Source organism: Helicoverpa armigera, chromosome 14 (genome assembly GCF_030705265.1).
Source record: "Helicoverpa armigera isolate CAAS_96S chromosome 14, ASM3070526v1, whole genome shotgun sequence".
Classification (NCBI taxonomy): Eukaryota; Metazoa; Arthropoda; class Insecta; order Lepidoptera; family Noctuidae; genus Helicoverpa; species Helicoverpa armigera.
Genome location: NC_087133.1, coordinates 10,730,248 through 10,757,219, shown reverse-complemented (window position 1 = coordinate 10,757,219; position 26,972 = coordinate 10,730,248). Strand labels below are relative to the sequence as shown.

The 26,972-nt window shown below is 34.2% G+C and overlaps 1 protein-coding gene across 2 annotated transcripts; it reads left to right on the top strand.

Moving 5' to 3' along the window:
- The first annotated feature begins 2,716 nt into the window (after positions 1 to 2,716).
- On the top strand, positions 2,717 to 26,972 carry LOC110375347 (transmembrane protein 135). Of its 2 annotated transcripts, none has more exons than XM_049837316.2 (10): positions 2,717 to 2,830; positions 19,377 to 19,567; positions 19,851 to 19,984; positions 20,377 to 20,503; positions 22,603 to 22,754; positions 24,009 to 24,099; positions 24,425 to 24,577; positions 25,021 to 25,161; positions 25,667 to 25,833; positions 26,479 to 26,972. In XM_049837316.2, the coding sequence occupies exons 2-10, from the start codon at positions 19,409 to 19,411 to the stop codon at positions 26,528 to 26,530; spliced, it is 1,176 nt and encodes a 391-aa protein (XP_049693273.2). In that variant the 5' UTR covers positions 2,717 to 2,830; positions 19,377 to 19,408; the 3' UTR covers positions 26,531 to 26,972. The 2 variants fall into 2 exon arrangements, with proteins under 2 accessions (XP_049693273.2, XP_049693272.2); XM_049837315.2 differs by lacking the exon at positions 2,717 to 2,830 and adding an exon at positions 9,216 to 9,426.

Here is a 26,972-nt window from a genome sequence, read left to right as displayed (position 1 = left end):
TTAAGCCAAATGGTAGGCACGTAATCTGAAGCAGTCTTCTTCTGTATACTAGTCGAAGAACATGTCTGTGACCTTCGGCTAACGGAAGGTAGAAGTAAGCCTGGGCGAGATCCACTTGCACAGCCATTCGTCTTTCTGAAGAAACTCTAGCACCCGAAAAACATTTATTAAACTGAAGGGTTCCGTAATTATGAACTTGTTGAGAACCTTGAGATTGAGTATTGGACGGTTCTTTCCGTCGCCTTTAGGGCACAAGAAACATATTGGAAAGAAAGCTGGCAGAATTTGCAGCTATCAATAGAACTTTTTGTTTTATCATTTGGGATATGACGACATCCATCTCTTTGGACTCTCTGGTCAAATCTGGCATTATCTATCAAAGGTGGCTTTTGGCCAATGGTATCCGATACCCAGTTATTATTTTTGACAAGAAAGGCGGAGCTCCCAATTCTTTCCATTGGTCTTGATATAATGTTAGGCAACCCGCCTCGAAAGTCATAACTTACGTGCCTTGTTGGACGCATCAAAGTCCGCCTGCGGTCCTGGACGCTTTGTTTCGTCTGTTGGACATGGTTCCTATTGTAATTTACTCGTGATGTCCCAAGGGAGCCTTTAGAGTTTTGCGTCACACGCCATTCAGCGTGAGTGTGATTACCATTTCCCTTCGAGGGAAGGTTATAATGGCGACTCTTCGAAAGTCGATCCAAATAGCCACCCTGCGAGGGTAGATTGCAATGATGGTACGACCCGCAACATGCATGATTGGTACCCTGCGAGGGTCCGTGATAATGAGCCGACCCTGCGGGGTGGCTAGTATACTACTGGTCCCTGCTTTGTAATGATGCTGCGACTCGCAAAATGCAAGATTGGTACCCTGCGCGGGTCCGTGATAATGAAACGACCCCTGTGGGGGGTAGCTAGTATACTTACTGGTCCCCACTTTGTAATGATGCTGCGTCTCGCAACATGCAAGATTGGTACCCTGCGCGGGTCTGTGAAAATGAGCCAACCCCTGCGGGGGGTGGCTAACATACTTACTGGCAGTCCTAGGCGGAGCGTACCAAGTCTTTCAAGGCCGAAAAGCATCACACGCCGAGATAATGAGCCGACCCCTACGGGGGGTGGCTAACAGACTTACTGGCAGTCCGAGGGGAGCGTACCAAGTCTTTCAAGGCCGAAAAGCATCACACGCCGAGATAATGAGCCGACCCTACGGGGGGTGGCTAACAGACTTACTGGCAGTCCGAGGGGAGCGTACCAAGTCTTTCAAGGCCAAAACCATCACACGCCGTGATAATGAGCCGACCCCCATGGGGGGTGGCTAACAGACTTACTGGCAGTCCGAGGGGAGCGTACCAAGTCTTTCAAGGCCGAAAAGCTTTCTTGACACCATCAGCCCTCTTCAAGTGCGGTAGTGATCAGTCCGAACTAAGGAGATGCTGGTTGGACCGCACCTCACACCATTCTTTTTTGTCAAACCGTTGAACGCCTTGCAGGATTGAACTAGGGCCACAGGTGCCTTAGGAACTTCGGGCTTGCTTTCTTTTCCATAGTCACGTGCACGGGCTGTGGTAGCTTTATTATTTACCGCATCTGTATTTGCTTTATAAGTCACTCATTCTGAAAACAAATTACTGAAAAAAAAAAGTACACGGAAGAAACTCGTGACAAAAAAGGGGTAGAAGTACAAAATATTAACACTTAATTTCAACGCAAAATCGAATATCGAACGGTAAAACCGTTAACAAATTGTATAAAATATTATAAACTCACCTGTGTTCTGCGAGAGCACTGAGTTTATTTTTCAACGAAATACTACAGCGGTTGGTTAGACCAACCTTCTCGGGCGGAAAACAAGACGCCAATGACGAACTGTGGCCGCCGAGAACACTCGTCGCCTCCTGCCTGGTGGGGAGTGAAACTGGTCGGTGTGCGAGAGAGATGCAAGATATGGGGTAGAAAAGGACGGAGATAAAAACGGAAAACACGTAGGTGCCTATCTCAAACTAGTAAGCTTCAAATAACGGTCAAGAATTTAATATTCGGTTTGTAATTGTTAGGAATAGTTAGCTCGTAAAACAATTATAAGTACTCGGAAAAACAAAACAGTATTTAAATAAGGCCAATTTTTTTAACAAATGCATATTGCTTTTAATATTTTTAAAAACTGTTTGTTTTTTATTTACAGCCGGTTTTTAAAACGTAATTTATTCAATAAAATTATTTTAAGCTAATACGTTTGATTTTTGTGGAAATAGCAAATCAAACAAAAAACTACCGTTTTTATTTCGTAAATACTTTAAATAAATAAAAACAAAATACACACTACCAATTTAATTTTAACCATCATCCTCCGAGCCTTTTTCCCAACTATGTTGTTGGGGTCGGCTTCCAGTCTAACCGGATTCAGCTGAGTACCAGTGCTTTACAAGAAGCGACTGCCTATCTGACCTCCTCAACCCAGTTACCCGGGCGACCCAGACTTACTCAGACAGGGCGACTCAGACTCAGACTTACTGGCTTCTGACTACCCATTACCTATTTAATTTTAATAAACATTAGTAAACCAATTACTTAACAAAAGTAGGTAATCACATTTACGTACAATCACACAAATTACCTGTGACAAAGTAAATGCAGGTTGTTTGAGTCGTTGCTAGGCAACCGATATTATTGATTTCTCTTTATCAATCACCTCACATCAGTTAGTATTTATCCTTGATATGATAAGCTATATTTTTTGTTGGTGCTCGTAAGGAAAAACGATTTTTGATAGTGCTTTTGGTATATTTTAGGATATTTTGAGTCACAGTGGATTAACGGTTCACAGGTGAGTTTCAAATTATTTAGCTTATTTTTATTTATTGTATGTTGTAATAGGTTTAGGTAACATCATAACGTGGTTCTTGAGTACTATCTTATACTTTTTTTAAAGTAGGTAACGGAAATCATTAAGTCCACCTTTCTTTTTAAAAATCGGTTTTAATTATTAAGTAAATTGAAAAAAAAAAATTTTTTTTTTGTACATTGACATTCAAAATATTCAAATCATTTAAATATATTAGCTTAAAAAACATTTTCAAAAGTAAGATTACTTAATTATTTTTCTATAATGTAATGGTTAATATGTACAATATTATTACATTGACAGGATAAAATATTACAGAATCTTAGTAGATTATCAAAGTTAACCCACAGATTACTTACTGCGGGCAACTCCAAGTTATTTGCTTAGTCAAGCTTTCGTAGCTTACAATGTAAGTTATTAAATAATTAAGTTTAGAAAACCAGGAACGTATCTGTTTCCCAATCTTTGAGGAAAGCCTGTGCACCTATGGGAGTAATTTAGTAATTGTTTGCGCGTATAACCTAAGATAAAAATTCATAATATATCGTTTATTTTATTCCATAATGTACTTTAGGTGTAAAATATAAAATTAAAGTCACAATTATGGACCCTGGTGGGCACAGCAAAATTAGAAGTGAGGAAAAGAGAGAGGAGGGCGTTTCATATATTATGTTCGGAAAAATCGAACCGATTTTTTGAAAAATGCAGGTTTGGTAAGATTTGCGTAGTAACAATTGACTGCAGCGCTCGAAATTCTTCTAAATTCAGGATTTATTTTGGAACTGTATGCAACGTTTATTTGCAGGAAAAAACAATTGATTCCAATATTTTATTAAATTCGTCCAATCATTCCTGAGATCGGTCAAACAAACAAACTTTTCAGGTTAATAATATTGTTGACATAAATATAAATACAGTGACAAAAATAGGTAGCTCAGTATCAATTATGGAGATATCTTAGTAATTTTTGGATCTGAGCTGATATAAGAAATCGAGTGATAATAATATTAATCTTATTGATTATACGTTAATAGGATCGTGCGATTTGATAAAAACCTGTTTATCAAATTAAAAGTAGGTGTGTTGATAAGGTTACTAATTGTTTTTATTTTGAAATAGGTCTTCAAGTATTTATGTTCAGAATTAAATAAGAATTTGTTTTCAATTTAATTTGCCTTCTTGAATTATTGTCTTCATGCTTATTTGCTGTGAAGTGATCACCATCTCCTCTTGTTAGTTACAGTACTTATTGTGACTCAAGAAACGCTGAACTAATTTTATAGAAAATTATGGGAAGGTAGCCGAGACCCGAAGAAGTGACATAGAGCTTTTATCTCTCTGTCTTAGTCAGTAGTTTCCTCAAGATCTAGTGGAATCTAGTAGTACATAAAATAGATGAGAATTTCTGGCTTATCCAATTTATTGGTTATCAATAAACAAAAATTTTATCAACATTATTTATAAAATTAATATCTCCCTAGTATTATCACTTTACCAATATATCAAGAAACCACAGGTGCTTTTAAAACAAAATACTTAACGATCATAACTTTTAAAATGGTGCCCTGAAATATCTCCCGTTCAGGCTGTAAGTATGTAGTCTGGAGCGATATACCCTGGGGGTATACTATTATTCGACTAAATAAAAATTCTAAGCAAATTACGCTGTTGTAATTTCAAATCCAAAAATAACCTTTTGAAGAATCAAGTTTTGCAGTTTTATTATGAAAAGTAAATAGGCTTTAAAATGCCTCGGTCTTGATGCCCATAACAAATTTCATGAGAGTACATATCCACGTGGTGCCTCGTAAGACATTTTACGTTAAAAATAGAATTTTTAATTAAAATTCCAAAAGTCAACAGATTTGTTTAGCCAGGCCTTACATTATTTAAAACATGGTCACGTCATCGAATATCGAAGCTCTAGACTTTATCACATCCCTTAATGCAGGCGTCCAAACAATCAATGTTGTCTCTTCGAGTAGACCCCCTGGTCATTGCAGCAATTTATACTAAGTAAGTGTAGTACATCGGTAAGACCGACGAGCTTGCAAGTAGGTTGGTGGAGAAGCAACCTATCACTCTGTAGCTATAAGCTGCTACATTTTGCTGTGTGTTTATGAGTTTTTGAGGAGATATTTTTTGAAAATATTTGTACGTCATTGATATTGAAGTCGAATAAAAAATTATTTGACAAAAGTTGGGTATACTTACTTCTACCATGGTAGGTATTCATTACTTGGGCAGGACCGCTTTCTTAAAGATTAAACCAAAAGTTATTTCCCATATACAAAACTAATTACAACCAGGCCCCAACACTATATTCGTATTTGAACATCCAAATCTCCAACGATACTTTGCTCGAACCAGGGCTCAAACCAAGAACCACATCATATCATAGCAACTAAATCAACCTCTGCTGTATACACTACCTCTTCACTAACATACTTGTTGATACCAAAGTATATGCACATACATTTAGAAGATGAACTTGCACTTACATCTACTTCACTATCTATACTTATACATATACAGTGAACAACCTACTTTACAAGCACTCTGCACTTCAGTACACCACTTAATCTATGTACAAACTGGAGGTATCTTGTCAATATAATTTAATATTAAACACTACTTCAAGCCCACTTTCTTTCAAGTAGGCGAACCTATTATGTTTTGAATTGGCATCTGGTTGTACACTATAAGAAGGAATAGTAATGACATGGAGTTAAAACCTCGTAAGAGTAAAAGACGTACCTTACGGTTCAGAAGCTTTCAGAAGGTTTGTGCCTTTATCTCCCTAAAAACGTAATATAAGCAAAATCGCATTCCCGAGGTTTCACTACAAGACGATGAATTAGGTATGTTTTACGTAGAATTACGTATGAGCAGACCACAATATCATGAGCGTTGTCTTAACCATATCATTAATAAAGCACCCGAACCTTACATTAAACCTTCAAATAGATTGTTCTTGATAAAATTACTATTCTTGGCTGCTCATTGATAGCCTTTCTTAATTTTCCCATAAGTCCCACATTAATAAGCACATTAAAACAACCAGACTCTTTTTTTTTCATTAAAGATTAGTTAATAATAAATAATAAAACCTTAACAAATAATATCCATATCAAATATTTATTTACTCCAAGATTTCATAATCCCAGCCACTTGACCCACTGTTCCCCAGATTAATCATTATTAATGTGTTTGAAAAATCTTTTAAAATTTATCGCGTTGGGGTCTCACTGAAGAGGGTTCCCTTCAAACATTTAACAGTGTTTAGCGGTTTACAGGAATATAGGGTTGGTAAGTTGCTTGAAAATGTTATGAGGATTTTATAAGGTCACAATTTTGAAAGTGGTTTTTCAGATGAAAATGTGAGTGAATGGACTAAAACTAAAACAAAATAAGATTATTTGTATGGTATGGCTGGAAAAAATGTCACTTGGCTGACAAAAGTGTAAGAAAATGTAGCAGAAGTTTTGCTCCCTCAAAATGCATTATAAATAAATAATTGAAGTAAAAAAGATAAAGAAGTTTTGGTATGTGTATTTAATACTAAAGTTAAATCAAAACTAAAAGATTTATTCATACAATTTAAGAGTCATCCCATTTTAAAATATACAGCAGGACTTTCCTCACAATTTTAATTGCCAACCCTAAGCTTTACTTTAACTAGACAAATAAACACGTAGTTTTAGCATGTTTACTTCGAGTAAAATTATTACTATCATCTTGACGTATATGGATTACTGCAGTAGTTAATATACTATGCAGCTATGCGCTTTGTTTTCAAAAATATGGCTGGTTTTATTTAAATAATAATATTCATACTAGCTAGCTTTAACCGGATAAAAAGTAGCGTATATTTGGTTCTGATAAACGGACTATCTAATCTTCAAATATTTTTTGCAAAATCGCACCTGCAGTTCCGGAGATTATCGCGTTGAACCGAACAAAGAAACCAGTTATTCAGCTGTTTCATATCAGTTAAGATTTTTCCTTGTTTAACTATCATTTTTTCCAAAAATAACTATGTATCATACATACCTAAGTATTGTCGATATGCACATATGAATCATCATACAGTTCTCGATTTGAACCCGCGATAAACGAAACACTTGTCCTTTTCACTACATTGTCAGTATACTTAATGAACATGGATTTACAAAAATAAGGAAAAAAACGGCGTATTTGTTTTGTGTCATGTTTTGTAAGAATTAATAATAAAACTTATGTATAAAAAATTCTTATTCTGAAAATAGGGCACAACGTCGGAAGTTTAATTTCTTAATGAACTCTATTTTAATTCGTAAAAACTTCACAAAAAATGTTGGACTGTCGTGGCTATCGAATGAAGAAAATTTTATAGTTACAGAAATTAAGACAAAAAAATGCACAATGCCCAAAACAGCAGTGCACAATTCATGCTATAATATTTTGTCGGTATATGTAAATGAAATTGTGACAAAAATAAATCAATACCTAATAACTGAACTCGTTACGACATGAAACCGGTTGACCCTAAATGTAGTGATTATGTCGATGCTACTATCAGGAACTATCATAAGCAAATATCATTATCATTTGTTTAGGTAGATATTCGTTATCATATCCGGAGATAGTAATTTTGTCACCATGGTAAAAGTAAAGTCCGGTTTGTATTCGTTTTAACGAATACGACGATGTATCAAAAAGCAAGATAGTCTATACTTATTTACTACTAATATAATATAGTGGAAACATTTTTATTTGTTAGTTTGTTTGTAAGGTCAGGCTCCGTAACTCCTATAAAAATCTTATTATTTTTTGCTCTCACGGCCAGTTTCTTCATCAAAAGTTAAAGTTAAAGTAATGTCTAAAGTAAAAGTAACGGTCAAATTCGTTTTTTCAAGGCTAAAGTGACAGCAAAATTCATAGAAAAATTGAATTTAGCCGTTACTTTAACTTTAGACATTACTTTGACTTTTACTTTGGCTTTAACTTTTGATGAAGAAACTGGCTGTCAAAGATCTTGAGAGTCCACAGTAGTTTGTTTGAGCTGTGACAAAAATAAAACTACAAATAAATTAGCAAATACAAAAAATAAACAATAAAAGATCTCATAATGCCAAGCAGATTTAGCCAGACTAAAAATAATGGCTATATTTTATCAATATTGTTGCCTATTACTGTGTTCAATGACCAGTAAATGCATATAAAATAATGTACCTACCTATATATGTATAAAGTTCATCGGACTGTAAACAATACAAAACTTTACATATTCAAATATTGAAATGTATTTTGACCTGAAAGTTAATCATTTCAGCAAAAATAAACGCAAATACTGTAAATAGTCGACTAGTTACAGCCGATCCAAATCTCTAATCTTTTTTTTAAATTGGAAATCATCAAATGACCCCTCTCGCTGTGGGCCAGCAACGTGAGAGAGTGTCAGGCTCTTACTGACTAAAACCCACCATGTTGCTTCTTAAGCCCTTTATGTACCAGGGCCGCGGTAACTCTTCCCGCAGCCGTGGCAGGCTTTGGCCCTGCTTGGCACCGCTGGATCTATTCTGTGATTTTGCTTTCTAGATAAAGGATTTTACATTACTTGTATGGGGCTAATGTCAATATTCTATCTCCAGTAAGTAAATGAACAGATAGTTTGAATATTGGGAACAGCCGGTAGTTAAGCTAATAATGAACATTTAATAATTTTCCGTCACGGTTTTAAATCTTAAATATTTCTGTTAACAAAAGATATACGGTTTTACCATGTAATAGATAAAATCGTAATTAGTTGAGAAATCGTGGTAGATCTGTGAGAAAATAACAAGTATGAAAATTAATAACATGTTTTATGAAAAACACTGTGGAATGAACAACAGCAAAAGTAAATAAACATGTTTATTAATTCTAATCTAAATTTATACTTATTTATGTTATAAAACTATTCTAAACAATAAGAACAGATAGAAACACTCTTTTTGGTACAGTCGAGTAGCAACTGGCTCGGTCATCATGACACCTGAAATATTTACCAATACTCATTGATCCATTTATTAGCTTTTAACACAATGATTCACTTTCCTCCAGAATAATATTATTAATATTAACGCAAATGTCTGCTTGTACATACGTCTTTTGCGGTCAAAAAAAATTTTTTTTCCAAGAAATGGCGAGCAATTTATTAATAGATCAAGTCCGTCCATTTCTAAGTCATTATTTGCAATCAACACAAATATTCATACTTGCCATATCATTCATGGCATTCTAATATTTTCGAAAAAAAAAAAAAAACATTTAAAAAAATCTGTCATTCCCAAGAAAATCCGCGAAACAAGGTAGTACCGTATCACTATAGGTACTCTACAATACTTTGGCCTGTAGTTGTCAGTACAACAAAGCGAACGCACGCACTGCGCGCGCGCCGTCTCCCGATCAAAGGGCGATCGCGACTGTTCAATTAAATCCGTATTATTTACAATCTTCGTTCGATATTTGAATCCGAGTGAAACGTTGTGTTTTGACGTGCATGGATGACAGTGTTGTTTTTTTTTTTAATTGGATGTTCTTTTTTTGAATGCCTGGTGAGTTTTTTTTTTGTTTTTGTTTTATGCCTGTGTCAGTGCTTCATAAATACAGCCCGAGATAGTTAAGAAAAATGTAATTTTGTCTTTTCTTATTAAAATCCCGGGGATAAATAGGATATAAAAAAAAATATGCAATGATATTATTTTCAGTTTTATTTATATTTAATGTATTGGAAAACATAGATATGATCCTACATAATTTAATATGTTTTTTGAAAATGGACTGCGATAAAGGTGGCTCACATAAGTACAACCGCTTTTAAATATCAGTGTTTGAAAAATCACATGTACCTAGTGTATAAAATAATTATTCTAGTTTTAGAGACAGTTTTCAAAGATTTTCCGAGATAATGTCTGAATAGCCTCCTTGAACTTAAGGTCACTGTACACACATTATTTCTATATACAAGTCTATTAATAAATATCTGATGATAATCAGTCTTGCGTGTATTTTGTACATGCCAAATTAAATATTAAGGCAAACTGCTTATATTAGTATATTCTATATTTATTTTAAAACTTATAAATAAATAGTAAGTTATCTTTAAAATATATGTGTATATTGTAATTTATAATTCCTGAACACAATATCATTTTGTCAATATCAACTTATCATTATAATCAGCTTATTCGGTACTTTGAATGTGATTTGTAATAGTTATATTCTGCATGTATTTTCGACAAGTATTTTTGTAACATTTATTTATTTAATGCCATTTATATATTCATCACCTATCCTGAAAATACTTATACCTATACCTACCTCTTATATGTACGTTAACTCTCCTGAGAAAACATTTTATCTATAGACCCAAATCTCGTGTATTTTCGTGTTTGCTGAAAAGGACACTATTTGCACAATCGGCAAAAGTAATTATATTTCCACTCTTAGATGAAATGGAAAAAATAAGGCATGTTTGAAATTATGTGTAAATTAAGTTATTTTTGTATCATCAGTCTATGTAATCTATGTCCAAGGTATGAGACTGAAAAATCCATCCAATTAAATAACATGCTAATTGAAGTTTTTATCACTTAATTGATGAGAAGTGCGTATGAGATAAGTAGGGATTAAAATTAATCTAGATTATCATGTTTTTGTGTTACCTACCTACCTTATGAAGGAATTTGAAACAAATCTGCTCAGTTTCATACGTGTCCCTAGAAAACCACTTCTCATAGACTAAGAAGTACCTACTTTTATAAAATTTAGAGAAATACATAAGATATTTTTTTTTTATCAAGTGGTTATCACCGTCAGGGAGTATCAGACTCCTACTGACTAAAACCCATCAGGTTCCTTCTGAAGCCCTTTATGTAGCAGGGCCGCGCCTTTTGAACAATCCTGCAGCCCCGGCAGGCCTTAGTCCTGGTCAACCCAGATAACTTTTACCGGAGATGTAAATAAACACACACTGACAGCATAATAAACTGTTCACTATTTTCAAAAAAAACACTGTTGTGGTAAAACTGACGTTTATGTTGTTATTGAACTTGGACCTTAAGTGCATAATAATAAACAATAGCGCATAGCAATCAACGTTCTTATGTCACTAACAGTCACGACCCGTAAAGTGCAAACAATAATGTTTAAAATAATAGGTATATGTTTATATAACATACATAACGCTATTGTTATAAGAAGTATTATCTAGCTCTATTAATATAATAAAGAAGAAACGTCTTTTGTTTGAATTTACTTAGGGTACGAAACTAATGAACAGATTTGAATTTTCCTTCACTGTTGAGAAGCAATGTCATCCTATTATGTTGAGTAGCGTAGGCTGTATTTTATCTGGGTACGGGAAGATGTTACCCCAGTACGCGAGTGAAGCTGGGAGAAAACCACTAGTAACATAGGTAGATAATAGGTACATGTTTATATAAAATACCGCTATTGTTACTAGGATAATTATTTTTTATAGAGTTATGAAGTAATGGTCATAATTGAGTAGAGATCATGATCTCTAAGAATAATAGCTCCGTAAAACGATGAAAAACTTGGTGAAGATACTTGAATTATGCTTACCTATGTTATATTATGTTATTTTGTTATAAATGAAATTTTGAAAAGAAATGGAATCTATTTAGGCAATCAAAGTTATGTACGTCCTTTAATCCAAATATAAGGTTAGATATTTAACAATACCATTGCGTTATTGATAAGATAGGTACTAATATAATTTATTATATTTTTATCATGATAGTCGCGATGACATTAATCGGTCATCACCTAAGTTTTATAAACTAAACGTGATTTTGATTATTAATAAAAATCTGCCTGAATATGAAGGAAATTCAATAATTTGTATCTACTTAATTTAACTTTTATATTATGACGATATTTTTAAGCCCACCTTATCCGGATTTTGATGAAACATGTCATTTAGGTTAGCTTTATATATCAGAATAACATCTAAGCTACTTATATTATCCTGGTGCGGGAAATCATTGCCTTAGAAGGCGGGTAAAACCGTTAGTGTTTTATATACTAGTGTTGTAAAATTTCTTCATAATCTGATGACACAGCGAATTTTTTATCACTTTATAGATTAATTGGCGTTTTGGCAGTCCCCTGTATTTTTATCAAAATAACTCAAAATTGAGTCATAGGTACTTAGTCGTCTGACTCACACCCACTCCAAAAATTATGTAACTTAAGTACCAATATGATATGACCGATATGACAATACTACTTCTATTTTTATATCGTATATGACACATAAAGTATGTCATATTTACATGCACATATAATATAGTAATAGTATATAAAGAACCAAATAGCTTTGCATACATTAAAAATATAAACAGAAATCTTGTAAAAGTATACTTTGATGGATGTGAGTAAAACATTGCTTAATTAAATCATTAAATCGTGAGAATTTATTCAAATCAAACAATGGTACAAGACCAGTTTTATTATAACAAAATTAAAGAATACTCTGAAAACAATATGTTTGCAAACGGTAAATCTTCACATACGGATTTTAACCGACAAAAAAACGGAGGAAGCAAAAATACGGACTTGAAACAATGCATGTATTGACAAACGACCGTTTCGTCCGCGAGTAAAATAACATTGTTTTTCATCTTTCAGTTGTTTTTTGAATTCAATATTTATTGTAAAAAATAGTAGTGTTTTGTTTTAAAAGTAACTAACGAGATAAACAACCGATCAGTTAATGAGAATTTGAACTTGTTTGGTTTTATTTATTTATTTATTTAATGGTTTGTACACATAAAACACAAAGAAGAATAAATAATAGGAACAATAGTACAGGGCACAGCTTATCTCTAAAGAAATTTCTTCCAGCAGGCCCGTTGTGGGAGAGTTAGAATAAAAAGAGATAGGTACAGATAGACAGTGTAAAAAGAAAGAAGATATAACCAATATATAATCACTAACATATATTTATTTTAATATAAAATAAAAGTCACATTATCGATTAAACGATTTAATTAAGCAATGTTTTACCTACATCCATCAGAACATACTTACAAGTCTTCGGTTTATATTTTTGATAGGAACTTCATCAAGTGAATAGTCGTTTACTAAATATTTTTTTTATGAAGACTACCTTTTAACTTTAAGAGTAATTGCAGACTAAACAGTCGAACGAACTGTGAAACCATTCGGCCGACTAAACGTTTGTAGTTTGCCGGTACATACTCTTAAAACAATTGTTTTACTTAAAAGCTTTCACTTGTCAAAATACAGCATTACAATTTCTATTATAACAATTCTGTATCAACTCATAAAACATGGTTCAACAAGCGTAAATATTGACTTATGACGTCACGGAATCACTTTAAACCATGGCCCATTCGGCCTCGTACCACTTTCATGCAATGCAATAATCAACCTTATCCTAATTGGTATACGGTTGCAATTAGTTCTTGTAAGGGTGGCTGAACATAGCCGCGTAAGGCGAGGTAATCTAAGGCTTAGAGTAAATTCGAACTAAGACGAGTTCTAATGACGGACTTAAGATAAAGGCGATGTCAACATTGTTTAATTAGATGAGTTTTGTGTTGCTGAGGCACGATTTTAAGCCTAATACGAATTCTCAGATTCATAGCCCGTTTCGATTTAAATGGTAATAGGTGTGTACAATAAAATTGGAGTATTAAAGAAAATTGCAAATGAAAACTAAAATTGGCTATACCTTTAAACTGTGTTTTTTTTGTACAAAGTTAAAAAATATTACTATTTAAAACTTTCTTCTTGCAATTTCTTCCGTACTTTTTTTATTCTTAATTTATTTTGTCAAAGATATGTCAACCCCATCGTATCTTTTTTAAATTGATTGGTTATATCTATACAATTAGTCTAGAGGTTATTCGTGAAGGACTAGAATCAAATAGCGGATTTTTTTTTCTTAATTTCTAAAACGGCAATCCATTCATAATTCTGTCCGTATTTGATGCTTCATTTGAAGTATCTGTAGCCGATTGAACAATTACACTGCAGTGCATAAGTACCCTTACCAGTAGTAGCAGTTCTGTGCCAAATAGTTAATGAATCGATCTATTGTTAGATTTCGAAACTTGGTAATTAGCACCTCTGTAGTCGGCATAGTTTAAACGTTGAAGAGTATGATACTGATTTTTGTGTTTCTTTTTTTTTGGTACTGGGATTTTTCTGATATGTAAATAATTGGAAGTGAAATATGAATAAATAGTATTGAAGAAAAATGACATTTGTATGAAAAATAACAATCACTATCTTTTATAAGGTAACGTAATATAGCTACATTGTTTTAGTGTCATGAAAAAAAAATATCGATATTCTTTTTATGTTTTCAGTGTTTTTTTCTTTGTGTCAATTTTACCTGGTTTGATTTGAAAGAGACATCTGTCATCCGCCAATTATTTTAGTCAAATCCATCTTTATGAAAAATAAAATAAAAAAACATAAAAATATAACAGCCCGACATACAACAAAGTCTAACAATTACACGTTTCTAGTCTGAATTCCTACGTACGTGAAGATGAAGAAATATAGAGCAAACGAACACACAGTCTACGTAATTGGCCCTGATTGATACGTAGGCGCACTGATATTGTCAATAAGGAATGTTGCACACAATGCGATTGAAAATCTAAAAATATCTCATCTAGACTCACCTTTTCCAAACTATGTTGGGGTCGGCTTAAAGTCTAACTGGGTATAGTTATCGGCACGAATCTGACCTTCACCTGTGCAGAAGTAATTTATTGGGTCCCTTTTGTGGTATGAAGTGAGGCGCGGGGGCGGGCTAAAGCGGTGATTGGCCCGCAGTGCATCGCGTCATAGCCATCACTTGCGATTGGTTCTTTGCTAATAAATCACTTCTGCGCAGATGTAGATCAGAGCTCAAGATTCGTGCCGATAACTACATAAAACACGATAATACAGCTGAGTATACATACCAGTGTGCCACATAGAGCTTCTTAAATGTGTATATGTCTCCACTTTCAGAAGTACAACATAGTTGGGAATAAGGAAGGCAGATAATGAGTTTTAGAAGAAATAATCTTCTTGTTTGAGTACCTGTATGTTTTTACAGTTGGTGTTAAACTTAATGGTAGGGCCATTACGTGATCAATTTTTAGGTATCAACGGAGGATGGAGGTGGCGTACTTGTCGTTTCTTGAGTAGTTCTGAGACGCCATTGACTTTGAGAACTATACATACAAACAAAGTAGAAATATCGTGGTGACCCAGAGGTTAAGTACCTAGTATCTTGCGTAACTAATCTGTGTGGGTTTTCAAATATGACAGGTATTAATGTAATTTTTCCTACATCTATAACTATTGTTATGTGTGTCCAAAGTTTATTTGAATTTACAAGAAATATTTTAACAAAGGACCTTGTTTCATAATATATGTAATTTACATTTACATACATTTATTAACTTCGATATTAATCAATTAGTTTATGTAAAAGGACAAAGGAGTACTTTATACTCACCACTTTACTTTCGAAAAAAAAACTGTTCCTATCGTTTGTCCCATGCAACCAATCCTTTAATTATAGAACGCGTAACACAACCCACCTCTGACAATAAAAACAAATGAAAACGCGTACGGTCGAATCAAAGTCGTCAGTGTGTGAGTGGCCTAATAAAAACTGATTGATATATTAACTAGACTTGCTGTTATATTAATGTCAACTGTGGTCAGATTTGTAAATAGAATTCTTAAATGGACTTGTTCGATAAAGTGATTCGTTCTTTTTTAGTGTATTTTGAAATAATATTTTTTGCCACGGTCAAACTCTGAAAGGTAACAGAAGTATAAAAACCGGGTAAGTGCGAGTCGGACTCGCGCACGAAGGGTTCCGTACAAAAAAAGCACGTTTGTTGTATGGGAGCCCCTCAAAATATTTATTATACCTATCTAGTTTTCAGTATTTGTTGTGATAGCGGCAACAATAATAAATCATCTATAAAAATTTCAGCTCTCTAACTATCACGGTTCATGAGATGCCCGGTAACAGACGGATGGACAGACGGACAGAGAGCGAAAACCATAAAGTCCCGTTTTACCCTACGTAACCCTAAAAAAGACATCAAGTACTCATATGTAGTTAAAAATGGCAAGTGAAAAAAAAAACCGTCTGAACTATTGATTTGATTTGAGTTAAAAGGAAGCTCATTAAATTCATTTGAAATGTAGAAACCTTGTCATAACTGAAAAAAAATTGCGTTATACAAGTGAAAAGAAGTTTATTGCATGAGTATTACAAAAGATGCTATTATCCTTACAAAATGCAGTTTAGTACGTAAATAACCTTATGTAGTAAACTGCAGGAAATTGACAAACGCTTTCATATGCAACGGTGCACTGTATTGCAATGTTATGTCGTGGACTGTTTAAAAGTGATATGTGCATGGCTCATGGCTCGTGGCTATATAATATCCATACGGGTTTACCGAAAAGTTAAGAAATGTTTTGCATATACTTCAGTCACTAGCAGTTTTTCCACGGTTTTACCTGTGTCCCTTAGAAACTCCTCACATCTTTGGCTATCATTACAGGTAATCAGAACGTCTGACTACCAACTGGTTATTCCCTTGTAAGGATATTTATAATGGTTTTATTTGAGTTCCGAAACCTATTAAATAATGCCCTAATGTAAGTTATAAGTTATACTTAAGTATATGTTTTTTAATGGCTGTTTACTATAAACTGTAGGTAAATACATTTATCAAAAGTCGAATGTTATTTAGGTGTCTCAATTTGGGGTAAATGTACTTGTAGATATCTTTAATGCATGTCATTAAGTCAGCACAACAATTTGGTCGGCCATAAAATTTGTTATTACAACACATTAATCTAGTTAAATGTTTTTATTAAAATATTGAAATACTAACTACGCGCTCTATAATTGGACTCTTGGGTAGCTTAGTACTTGGTTATATTAGGTATATTAGGGGCTCGTATACAACTTGCAATATAAGTGGCAGTCGTGGCTAAGTACCTAACAGCGACAGGGATCAATCGTTAAAAGGTTCAGCAACTTACGGCGCGGTCAGTCAGTTGATGGGTGATCACCTATAAGTTCCTCAGCGTTGCGGATGGCACGTTAAGCATCCTGCTTTCAATAGATCATCTTTGGTTGTGGTCATATAGCAATATACTGATAGTCGGGTGGTCATATACTGATAGTCGGGACCCAGAATCATCATCATCATCATCATCTGCCTAGCCTTTTTCCCAACTATGTTGGGGTCGGCTTCCAGTCTAACCGGATGCAGCTGAGTACCAGGGTTTTACAAGGAGCGACTGCCTATCTGACCTCCTCAACCCAGTTACCTGGGCAACCCGATACCCCTTGGTAAGACTGGTTGTCAGACTTCCAAACCAACCCAGAATCGGGACCCAGAATGTCTGACCAAATTCTTATCTTCATTTAATTTTTTTTGTCCCGGCTTTACTTAGTCGCGAGTTCACTCACTAGTATGAAGTCCACTTAGTAACAAAATAATGGTAGTCACTCACAATGTGACGTAAATTGTAATGAGCATCTTTAGAAACACAATGCAACTGAATGGAAGTGCGTCAGTTGCACTAATGTATGATGCAAATGTCGTTTTAAACAGTGCAAAGAGTATATCATAGAAGTGGGTATAATTTACTCGTATTTTTTTTAAATATCTGTACCAAAATATAAAAAAATCACTGGCTATAAATGGCTATAGACTATCTTTTGTTTGTATCGATGAAGTGTGTTTAGTCTGCGCTTAAAAGATACATAGGATACCTATTAACATGAACAAAATGCAACGGCATTAAAATTGTTTAGTACAATTTATCCAAACATTAACATTGGCTTTATTTGCATTTTAATTTTTTCATAGGCTTTTATAAGCCTATTTTAAATAAAAAATATACTTTGAGTTATACATATAAACAAATTCAGAATTTGACTCAGGTCATTCACCTTTTATCAACTTTTACGAAATACGTTTCAAGGTAAACCTTTGTTTTGTTATTGGTTTAAGTTAAGAATTTCCTGTTCCTTTATGAAGTTAAATTAATTAAGATGGTTGGAACATTTAACGGCTATGTTTTTTCTTTTTTTTCTTTACAATTAAGTTCTTTGATTCTTGCTGTTGATTTAAAAGATTTTTGAGTTGACTTGTGGAGAATATCAAACCTACAAGGTATATTATTAAATTCCTAGGAGCACACTGTAATTTTTTAGTTCGCTTATACGTACTTTGTTCGGGCTCTTTTATCAGTATGGCGATGAATGGTAGTGTGCATATTATAACGATCAGGTATCCCACTGGTATCATATCAGACCACAAAAAGGTAAGACTAGATCAGACTAGATTCATAATTGCCTTCAAAATAAACTGTCAACCAACTATCGGAACTAAAGTTTAGTTTAAGAGAGTTTAGCCTGCACCGTGCTCTTAATATAGCTTTACGTAAATCGTAGTTCGAATAACATGTTATTTCAGTAAAGCAAAATTGTTTAACAATTCTCAGCGTACAACTGTAATATTACTTAAGTGTATTCTAAGCCACATTATAACCACAAGTTCACGTTCTTGACCGACGGGTGTAGAGGTTAACCACAGAGTAAGGTAAGATGAGCGGAGACACCATAATGCAGGTAGGTCAGGCGCCTTCATGTAGGTCAAATAGGTATGACCTAAACGATCAGTTACGAGTTAATTGACGATACGTTTGGGGCTTTTGAGATATCAACATCAACGACATTTGGTATTACAAAAAATGATCGGGTCCAAAGAAGCCGTCAAGACATTAACGTTCCTCGTCCCCCGCACACCCGCATTTTGGCACACTACTTTTTTAGAATATTTTCCGTTATGGCACCTCCGCTAGTAATTTTGTTCTCTAAGGTTAACTTACTCGTAATATGAAACAAAGGTCACAGATTTGAGTCCCAGTTGAGTACTACATGAAATTTTATAGGTCTTGTTATGACTCCGCAGATCATTTAGTTTACGCAGAATATTAAGTTTGGTGGCTTGTAACTTTAATTGGTTAATTAAAATAAATCTTACATTGTGACCTCTGTCGTGGTTTTGTTCATGTAATGCTCGATTTTAGAGGGTGTTTTCAAAATTCGTACGACCCATAACTATTATGAGTCATAACGAAGCGTATTTATGATAATTGCGTGACATTGTATAAAAAATACTCGGTTATCTTTAGTGAGGATTAATTGCTCATAACACAAAACGTTTCTTTTATTGGAATAAACCTACATCATCTGAAACTCTTTTCGCTGCATCCACAGCGTGACTAACTGATTCGAAAATATTGCAGTTGCAGTAAGAGTCCTCGCAAAGTTGCAGATTGGACTTATTACTAAAAATATTTTTCTTCATTTTAATCTCTCTTTTTAACCGGTCCAATAGTGAAGGCAATCATCAAACGACTGTATAATTTACCTTTTATTTACAACTCCATTATCTTGTTCCAGGTATCCATGAAGATTTGAAGAGCTAATCCAAAATGGTGGCGGTGAGCAAACAACTGTTTGACACGGCGTGTCGCGACGTGTCGTGCAATGTCATCATACATCCTTGGAACCAGAGCTGCTTCTGGGCTGCTCCGCATTTGTACAAACATGCGCTTATTGGCAGTGCTAAGTTTTACTCCATTATTTATCTTGTAAGTATTCGGTTTGGCAGACGTTATGGGTATTCAGAAGCTAGAAAGTTTGACAAACAATCTAACCTAACCAGGGTGTTGCCCAGGTACCTGGGTTAAGAAGTCAGATAGGCAATCGCTCACTGTGAAACACTGGTATTTATTTGCATCCAGAAATAGTTGGGGAGATAAAATCTAGCCTAGCCTTATTGCGATTTCTGTTCATTTTAGCCGATAACGAATTTCAAGTATCAAGATTCATTGTCAAATCAGCTAAGCAAAAATTGTCCGCATTTCCTTTCAGGCACAAATCCTAATGCGTGGTAAGAAAATGTTGAGGAAGGACCAGTGGATGAAGATGGGAGAATACTACGTGAGGTCCACTCTATTGGGACAACTAGTCACAGCCACAGCACCAAACATTAGTTGTTTAATTAGGTAAGGTATGTGCTAGTAGGTTAAATCTTCTTTTCTTGATATATTTCCCACACACAGGTGATATTAGGGTTTAAGTACGAGTTTGCGAACTTGATTATAAGCAATAGTAACAATGCAATGTTTTTAAGTTTATCTCTAGCAAACAATGACCGAGTAGAGGTGACGGAAAATATCTTGAAGAAACCTGAAGTTAAGTTAAAATAAATGAATAGCTATGGCAGATTTACTTTTGGTAATCCTATGATTTGATTATATGAGTATTAAGTACGTTGCTCTGAAATTTCACAAAATAATAATTATATTCCCTTTAGAAATGGTATTTCCATAAGTAACCTCAAAACTTAATTAACTTTAAATTGAGTGTAAATGCAATTCTACATTACTTTTTGCAGAAAATTAATGGGTGATAAGTTCAACTCTTCCACGTACCTGTTCATACCGTTCACACTGAACGGTCTCTTCATTTACTTGGAGCCGCCCAGCAGGAGAGGGTTGGTCATCAACCTGTTTTGTAACTTAGTAAGTTTTTTGTTTTATATTTTTGTAAGAGAATATTATTGTTTGTAAAGTATTAATGCAGTGTAAATGGCAATTTTTCATTGACAGTTATTACATGTGATGCGGTAGTAATTTTTTCTTTTCGCTCTGAAGTCCAAATAATCAAATGTTAAGATGTTATTCATTCTTCTAATACAGCGGTTCCCGAATTCTTTTGGCTTCGGAACCCTTTTCGTCTCACCATTTTTCGGCGGAACCTTAGCTTAAGAAGTAAACTAAAGACGTATATACACTTAGGTACGGCTCGTGGCGCGTGGTAGCGCACCAAATGATTATATGGTAAGAGACATATTCATTATACTCGGGCGTAGCATGGTCACACGGGGCGGAAAACAATTTAGCCGCCCTTGACTTTGTGTATTATGTGAAAAGTTTTCAGTTTGAAGACTGACAAAGTAAACGCAAAAAGAAATAGACTGGGTTTGTACAGGTGCGAAGTGAGCGAGTGCTATTTTTTTAACTAAAAGTAGACGTTCCAAGCACCCTGTGGCAGCCGGAATCGCGATCGAAGCGAGCGCGAATTTTTTTTTAGTTTAAGTACCTACACAAAATAAACAAAACCATTGTAAATTAATAAGGTCTCAAAAAGTACAATATCCACACAAAAAAGGAAATGCAAATGAATGAGTAGCTAGCGAAGAAAGCGCTATTGCTTTTTCTGAACCAGAGGAATAAAAAATAAACATCAAAGGAAACCTTGACGGAAGAGCGCGAAATTTTTTCGGTGTTGGATACTTGAGCAATTAAACGAACATAAAAGCATCACACGTAACATGGAGTTGCGAGCGAAGCGAGCGCGAAATTTTCGGATTCGCGGAGGTGCAAAAATTGGAAATAATGTCACACTTTGATTCATGGTAAAAATAGCCACTAGAAATACTCGTATGCCGTGTCATTTCACGTCCTGTCAAATGTATGAAAACGTATAATCCCGGCGATGAAATAAGCCCAAAAAATGCGGTGATTTTTGACCGACTCGCTACCTACTTTTGCCGATTGCCGAAGACCTGGAGGTATTAAGTTAATCTACAATTTGCAAAAAACGGAATTAAATTATCTGCTGCCGTGGCCTTCCCCCGCCACTTGTCGCGAACTCATACTTACACTCCCGAGTGGTACCCACCTACATGGTGCCTAAATGGAATTTTGGAATGCAATATTTAAAACAATTTAATTTAAAATTAATAATAATTTAATATTGTCAAAAGTGAAACGATTTACCATATGGAAATTTTGAATTTTCCACGGAACCCCTGAGGGCATGTCACGGAACCTCAGGGTTCCGCGGAACCCCATTTGGGAACAGCTGTTCTAATAGGTGCATATTACTTCAGAGATTTTTTCTGTATTGTTTAGTTTATATTTTACTCGCTCAAGTTACAAAGGTGGTCCCAATTTGGAATCAAGTGGCTCTAAATTTAGACATACATAACATTGTCAAAGAGTATCTCACAAGTCACACACGAAGGGATCCAAAACTAAATGCCAAGAATACATGAGGAAATATTATGAATGGACACGAAAATTTTCTCAAGGATAAAATATTTTATTTTCTCGATCGCTATGCTCTTATTCACGCTTGAACAAACATCAAGTCATGTATGTAAAAGCGTCAGAAGTTCGGAAGATGCCTTACATATACATGTCACATGTCCTTGGCATATAAGGAATACACATGTTTATTATTGAACCTTGTGCTTTGTACTGGTTTTTGTTTTCTACAACTAAGCTATCAAGTAACATATTTAGCAAGTACATATTTATTTAATACCTTTTAAGCCTAGATCTGACCATTGCAACTTCACTGGTAAAGAAGAAGTTTGGAATCTAGCAGGATGACTTAAGTCATCTTCCAAAGTCAGCCAGATTGCACTGAAAAATGGTGACAAAATCTTGGTTTCAAAATTAGTTATTGAGTGTATATTCTTACTGTTTACTTTCTAAACCATTTAGGTGAAGGATGGTGAAGAACGGTTTTTAACCTATATCTTTTCCTTACAACTTACTTCGCCTTAAATCCTATATCAATCTTTAAAAATATATTCAACTGAATTTTCCAGGTGATCGAGTACTACCTCAAAGTTCTGCAGAGAGCTGGATATCTGTCAGTGACGAAGGCACAGCAGACGCTGATGTTCATGTTAGGAAGTTCCTTGCTGTTCTACCTCATGAGGCTCGAAGGTGATAAGAAGGAGAGGACGCCTTTGTTCTGGTAAGGAAACTACTAGACTTTCTTGGTAGATTTTGTGTCCTAAAATTTGCTAGTATCTGGTCTTACATACCCATGGTTTAGATTGAAAGCCATGTTCACTATAACACAATTATGCTCAAATGGCATAATTCAGTTTCCTCAAGAAACTGGTAAGAAAGCGCCATCTATCGAGATGCACTAAGCGTAAAATAATTTTATTTGATAAATCAAAAAAATAATGCATGTTTAACAGTACTTTTATAAACAATTTTTTTACAATTACAACATAAACAATAATTTAACTTTCAATATAAATAAACATTGACTATAAAAAAGACAATATTGTACAAAAGTAAAACAACAATGAATGCACTGATATCAATTAACGCAGTATGATTTAACTCCACTATCTGTCACAGTTCATTGTGACTGCATTATCGCTCATGCACTTTGTATTGTTGACTACAAATATAAAACCCAACCTTTGTACTGTAAACTATATGTACAGATATACTTCTAGAAGTAGGTAAATATAATTATCATTGTGTTTGATTAAAAGTACCAACACACTGCAGACTAAACAGTCGGCCGACAGTTGGCCGGTTTTTTTAAAGAAAAACGTGAATTGGTACAATCATAGTTTTTGATCGGTCTGACATCGGCCAAATACCTGATCGTTGTTATGTACATTTCATTATTCATTTCCATACTGATTTATAAGCCCGAACAAACTGTCAGCTGAGTAAAAGTTTACAGTTATGTTAAGTCTGAAATCAAAACGACTTGAAAAATTTCGGCATGTGAAAAAAAAATATATTACTTATAAGAGAAAATCTTGCAAAAACTGTTTATTTCTATATTTTTACGGTCAACCGATTAAACATAAAGAATAGAATCATCACATAAAAAATTGCACGAAGTTTTCTTCACCATTAAATACGATAAAAAAATGAAACACGGAATATCAACATTTTAATATTCTCGAAATCAATTATTAAGTTTCAGTGTAGCATTAAAGTTTTCTTTTGAAAGTCAGCAACAAAAAGGTTCAAAGTAAATTCCAATACTAATTTATGTACTGATGCTTTAATAAAAAACTTCGAAGTATTTTTCTGCATAACAAATTAAAAAATATCTGTAGCCTTTTTTATTTATCAACCGAAAATCCAGAAGATAGTCTGAAGTTTTGCAATAACTGAAACCTAAAACTATAACTGAAATATCAACCAATTCCAAAATTATAACTAACATAGCTGCCGGTATTTTAATTTCCAGGTTTTTCACTCCAGAAAAGGTTCGAAGAAAAACTGAAGACAGCAAGAAAGTTTGTCCACATGAAGGAAGATGTGAAAAATATGTAGCAAAGGTACATACTTAGCACATATTTTTGTCAAGACTTTTCATGCCGCCCTAATCAAAGAGCTAGCTATCACTTTATTAATAAAAAAATATTTAGTTGTATTACAATAACGGTCATAACTAAGACTACATTTCTAGTAAAGTTGCTTATTCCCATACATTTTTTTTTTTTCATATAAATTATTCCAAAAGTAAAACCTTCCTCTTTCATACTTCTTTCTCTAACGTCATCTCTTGAGTGACATTCTTTCCAGCCATATCGTCTTTCACACAATTTGAACCAGCAAATACTAAATGCTTCTTTTGTTACAACTTTTTTTTTACTTTTACAGGGTTTCGCCACATACTTCGGCGTAGGTCTCGGCATATCTCTAGCGCGGGTCATCTTACCCAAGATCAGGAGTCCAGTCAAGGCCATATCTTCCATCAGAGGCAAACACTTCAAGCTGGCGCTGTTCTTCGGCAGTTATATCGGTATCTACAGAGTACGACTCATTTAGTTTTGTGTTATTAGTGCATTTTAATTCATCAATTTATGAAGTTCGTTTTTCGTGGTAATGTTGAACATCCCATACTTAAACAACAATTTCAAACCACATAGGGTAAAATTAAAGAGTAGTGATTTGTTCGTAATTTTGGCTATAGTGAAGTCACTCATTTGACGACAACTAACTGTACACTACTTAATCTTGATATTATTTACTATCCGAGAGTACGCCAGTGCTTCAGCCAAGACTCAAGCGTACTATCTTTTCTCGAAGTTATAATACCTATTAATTAAAGCACTTTATTACCACCTAATATAATACCCTCCTCCCTGAAGCTCTTACTAAAAGAAAACTTTTTTTGACATTAATTACAGTCTATTCAACTTTTGAATGCCATATTTACTCAATAGTTAATAGAAACGTTTTACTTTCCATTGCAGGCTGTGGTATGCTACTTGTGTCGTAAGCAAGGAGTCGACTCGGCATTGTACGCGCTCCCCGCTGGCTATGCCGCTGGAATATCGTTCTTATTCAACCCTAGCTTAGGGTTGTCTATCGCATCGCTCACTGCTGCATTTAAGGTAAGAACAAATTATTTTTTTTGTTAACAATTTGGAAGATTAATACCTAATTTAATTAATATTTAAAAAATTCACAATTCATATTTCGAGATCAGAGATCGAAATTCATATTTCAAAAACTGACAGCTTAACAATTTGCTAACATCCATTTTCAAATTAAAATCGACCAATCCGGTGTTACAAAAATAGAACGCTTTATTGTTTTTATCAAATACCTTTCTCATTTAAAAAACTGTCCGGTTATTATTTTTATGTTCCAAAAATAGAATGTTTGTTTATTTTTGTCAATATAAAAGTCTGAACGTTACAAGCTTAACAGAAATCAATAGAAATATTATCATTTCAAATACTGGCTGGTTATTATTTTGATGTTTTAAAAATAGAACACTTTTTGCTGTCAATAAAAAATCGGAACGTTATAGCTTAACAGAAATCGATAGTAATAATATGTAGCTCTTTTTTTGTGAAAGAACTCCAATTCCAATAAAACTTGAAATATTTCCAGCTGTATTCAACCATTTTATACGAGAAGAAAGTGCTGCCATCCAACATACCGTTGCCGGAGATATTATACTGTTTCTGCCAAGGCACGCTGTTCAATGCTCGCCTGATGGATCCTGATGTATGCCCCAACTATGTGTTCAATCTCATGAAGTCTTGCAGTAACGGAATGTAAGTTATTTTTTTATTTATTTTTCAATTTTAAAGGAGTTTCTTGGAGGAAGGTTTTTAATGGTGCTTGTAATTATTGGAGGATTGATTGCGTTTGCTTTTGAATTGGGTCATGTTTTCGAGGATTTGGTGGTGTTTGGGTCAAATGAGCAATGTGATGTTAAATTCATTCTAATTCTAATTAGTTTTGGCATGTAATCCCGATGAATAGACATAGTTACTTTCACATTAATAATATAATCGGTACAATTAAAATTAAATTGGTAAAAGGGCAGGAGGGTGTTGATAGGATGATGATGAATACGTACAAGTAAGAATAACAAATTCTGGCAAAAATCAGTACGATAACAGATACGAGTAATGTTTATAAGTTGTTTCTTTGTTAGTACAAATGTGCAGATACACACTCGATAACAGTCCTTACGTTTTCACCAAGGTATAAACTATGTATAAAGTTTACAAACACTTAAAATAACTGCTAAAACACTTACAAGCTATGGAACTATTTTTATTTCTCAGAAAACTAGTTTACATAGCCATCACTCTATGATTTATGATGACAGCATAGAGAAAGCGGTTGGCAGAGAGCGATCACATTTTAATTTACTGATTATTTTCTTACTAATATTGTATCTTTTGTTTCAGGTCTGAAGAAGTGTATAAAAGTTTCTCTGGAGTTGTTAGAAATGCTATGTGATAATGAAAAGACGTACCTAGACGTATTTTTAACTTGAAGAATATTGCCGATAGGTCTTCGAAGGTCGGTCGTGACTTTGTAGATAAAAGCCATATTTTTATGACAGCTGCATCATATTGTCAAGAGTAAAAAAAAAACGAAATGAAAGAAGCAAATTTTCCGACAAATTCGGCCGATAGTTTAATCGCGCTCAATCAGTAGGGAAATCAAAGATCGTGCGCACGTTACAACGATAATTTTAGTCTGCGCTTTAAATAAATATTTAAAAAAAAGGAAGACGTCATTTGTTTTTTAATTCGGCCATTAGCTGATGTAGGTTTTTATAACGGGTATACCAAGTTGTTGGTAGGTGTATTATAATCTATGTTATTTATTCATAAAATTGGTGATTGATTTTGTTATATTTTTGTGATTGAGATAAATAAATCGGAAGTTATTACAA

Excerpts from the sequence above, each read along its gene's own strand:
- LOC110375347 (XM_049837316.2), top strand. The coding sequence starts at position 19,409 with ATGGTGGCGGTGAGCAAACAACTGTTTGACACGGCGTGTCGCGACGTG. Across the intron at positions 19,985-20,376 it reads AACATTAGTTGTTTAATTAG|AAAATTAATGGGTGATAAGT; the intron begins GTAAGGTATGTG and ends TACTTTTTGCAG. Across the intron at positions 24,578-25,020 it reads GTTATATCGGTATCTACAGA|GCTGTGGTATGCTACTTGTG; the intron begins GTACGACTCATT and ends TTTCCATTGCAG.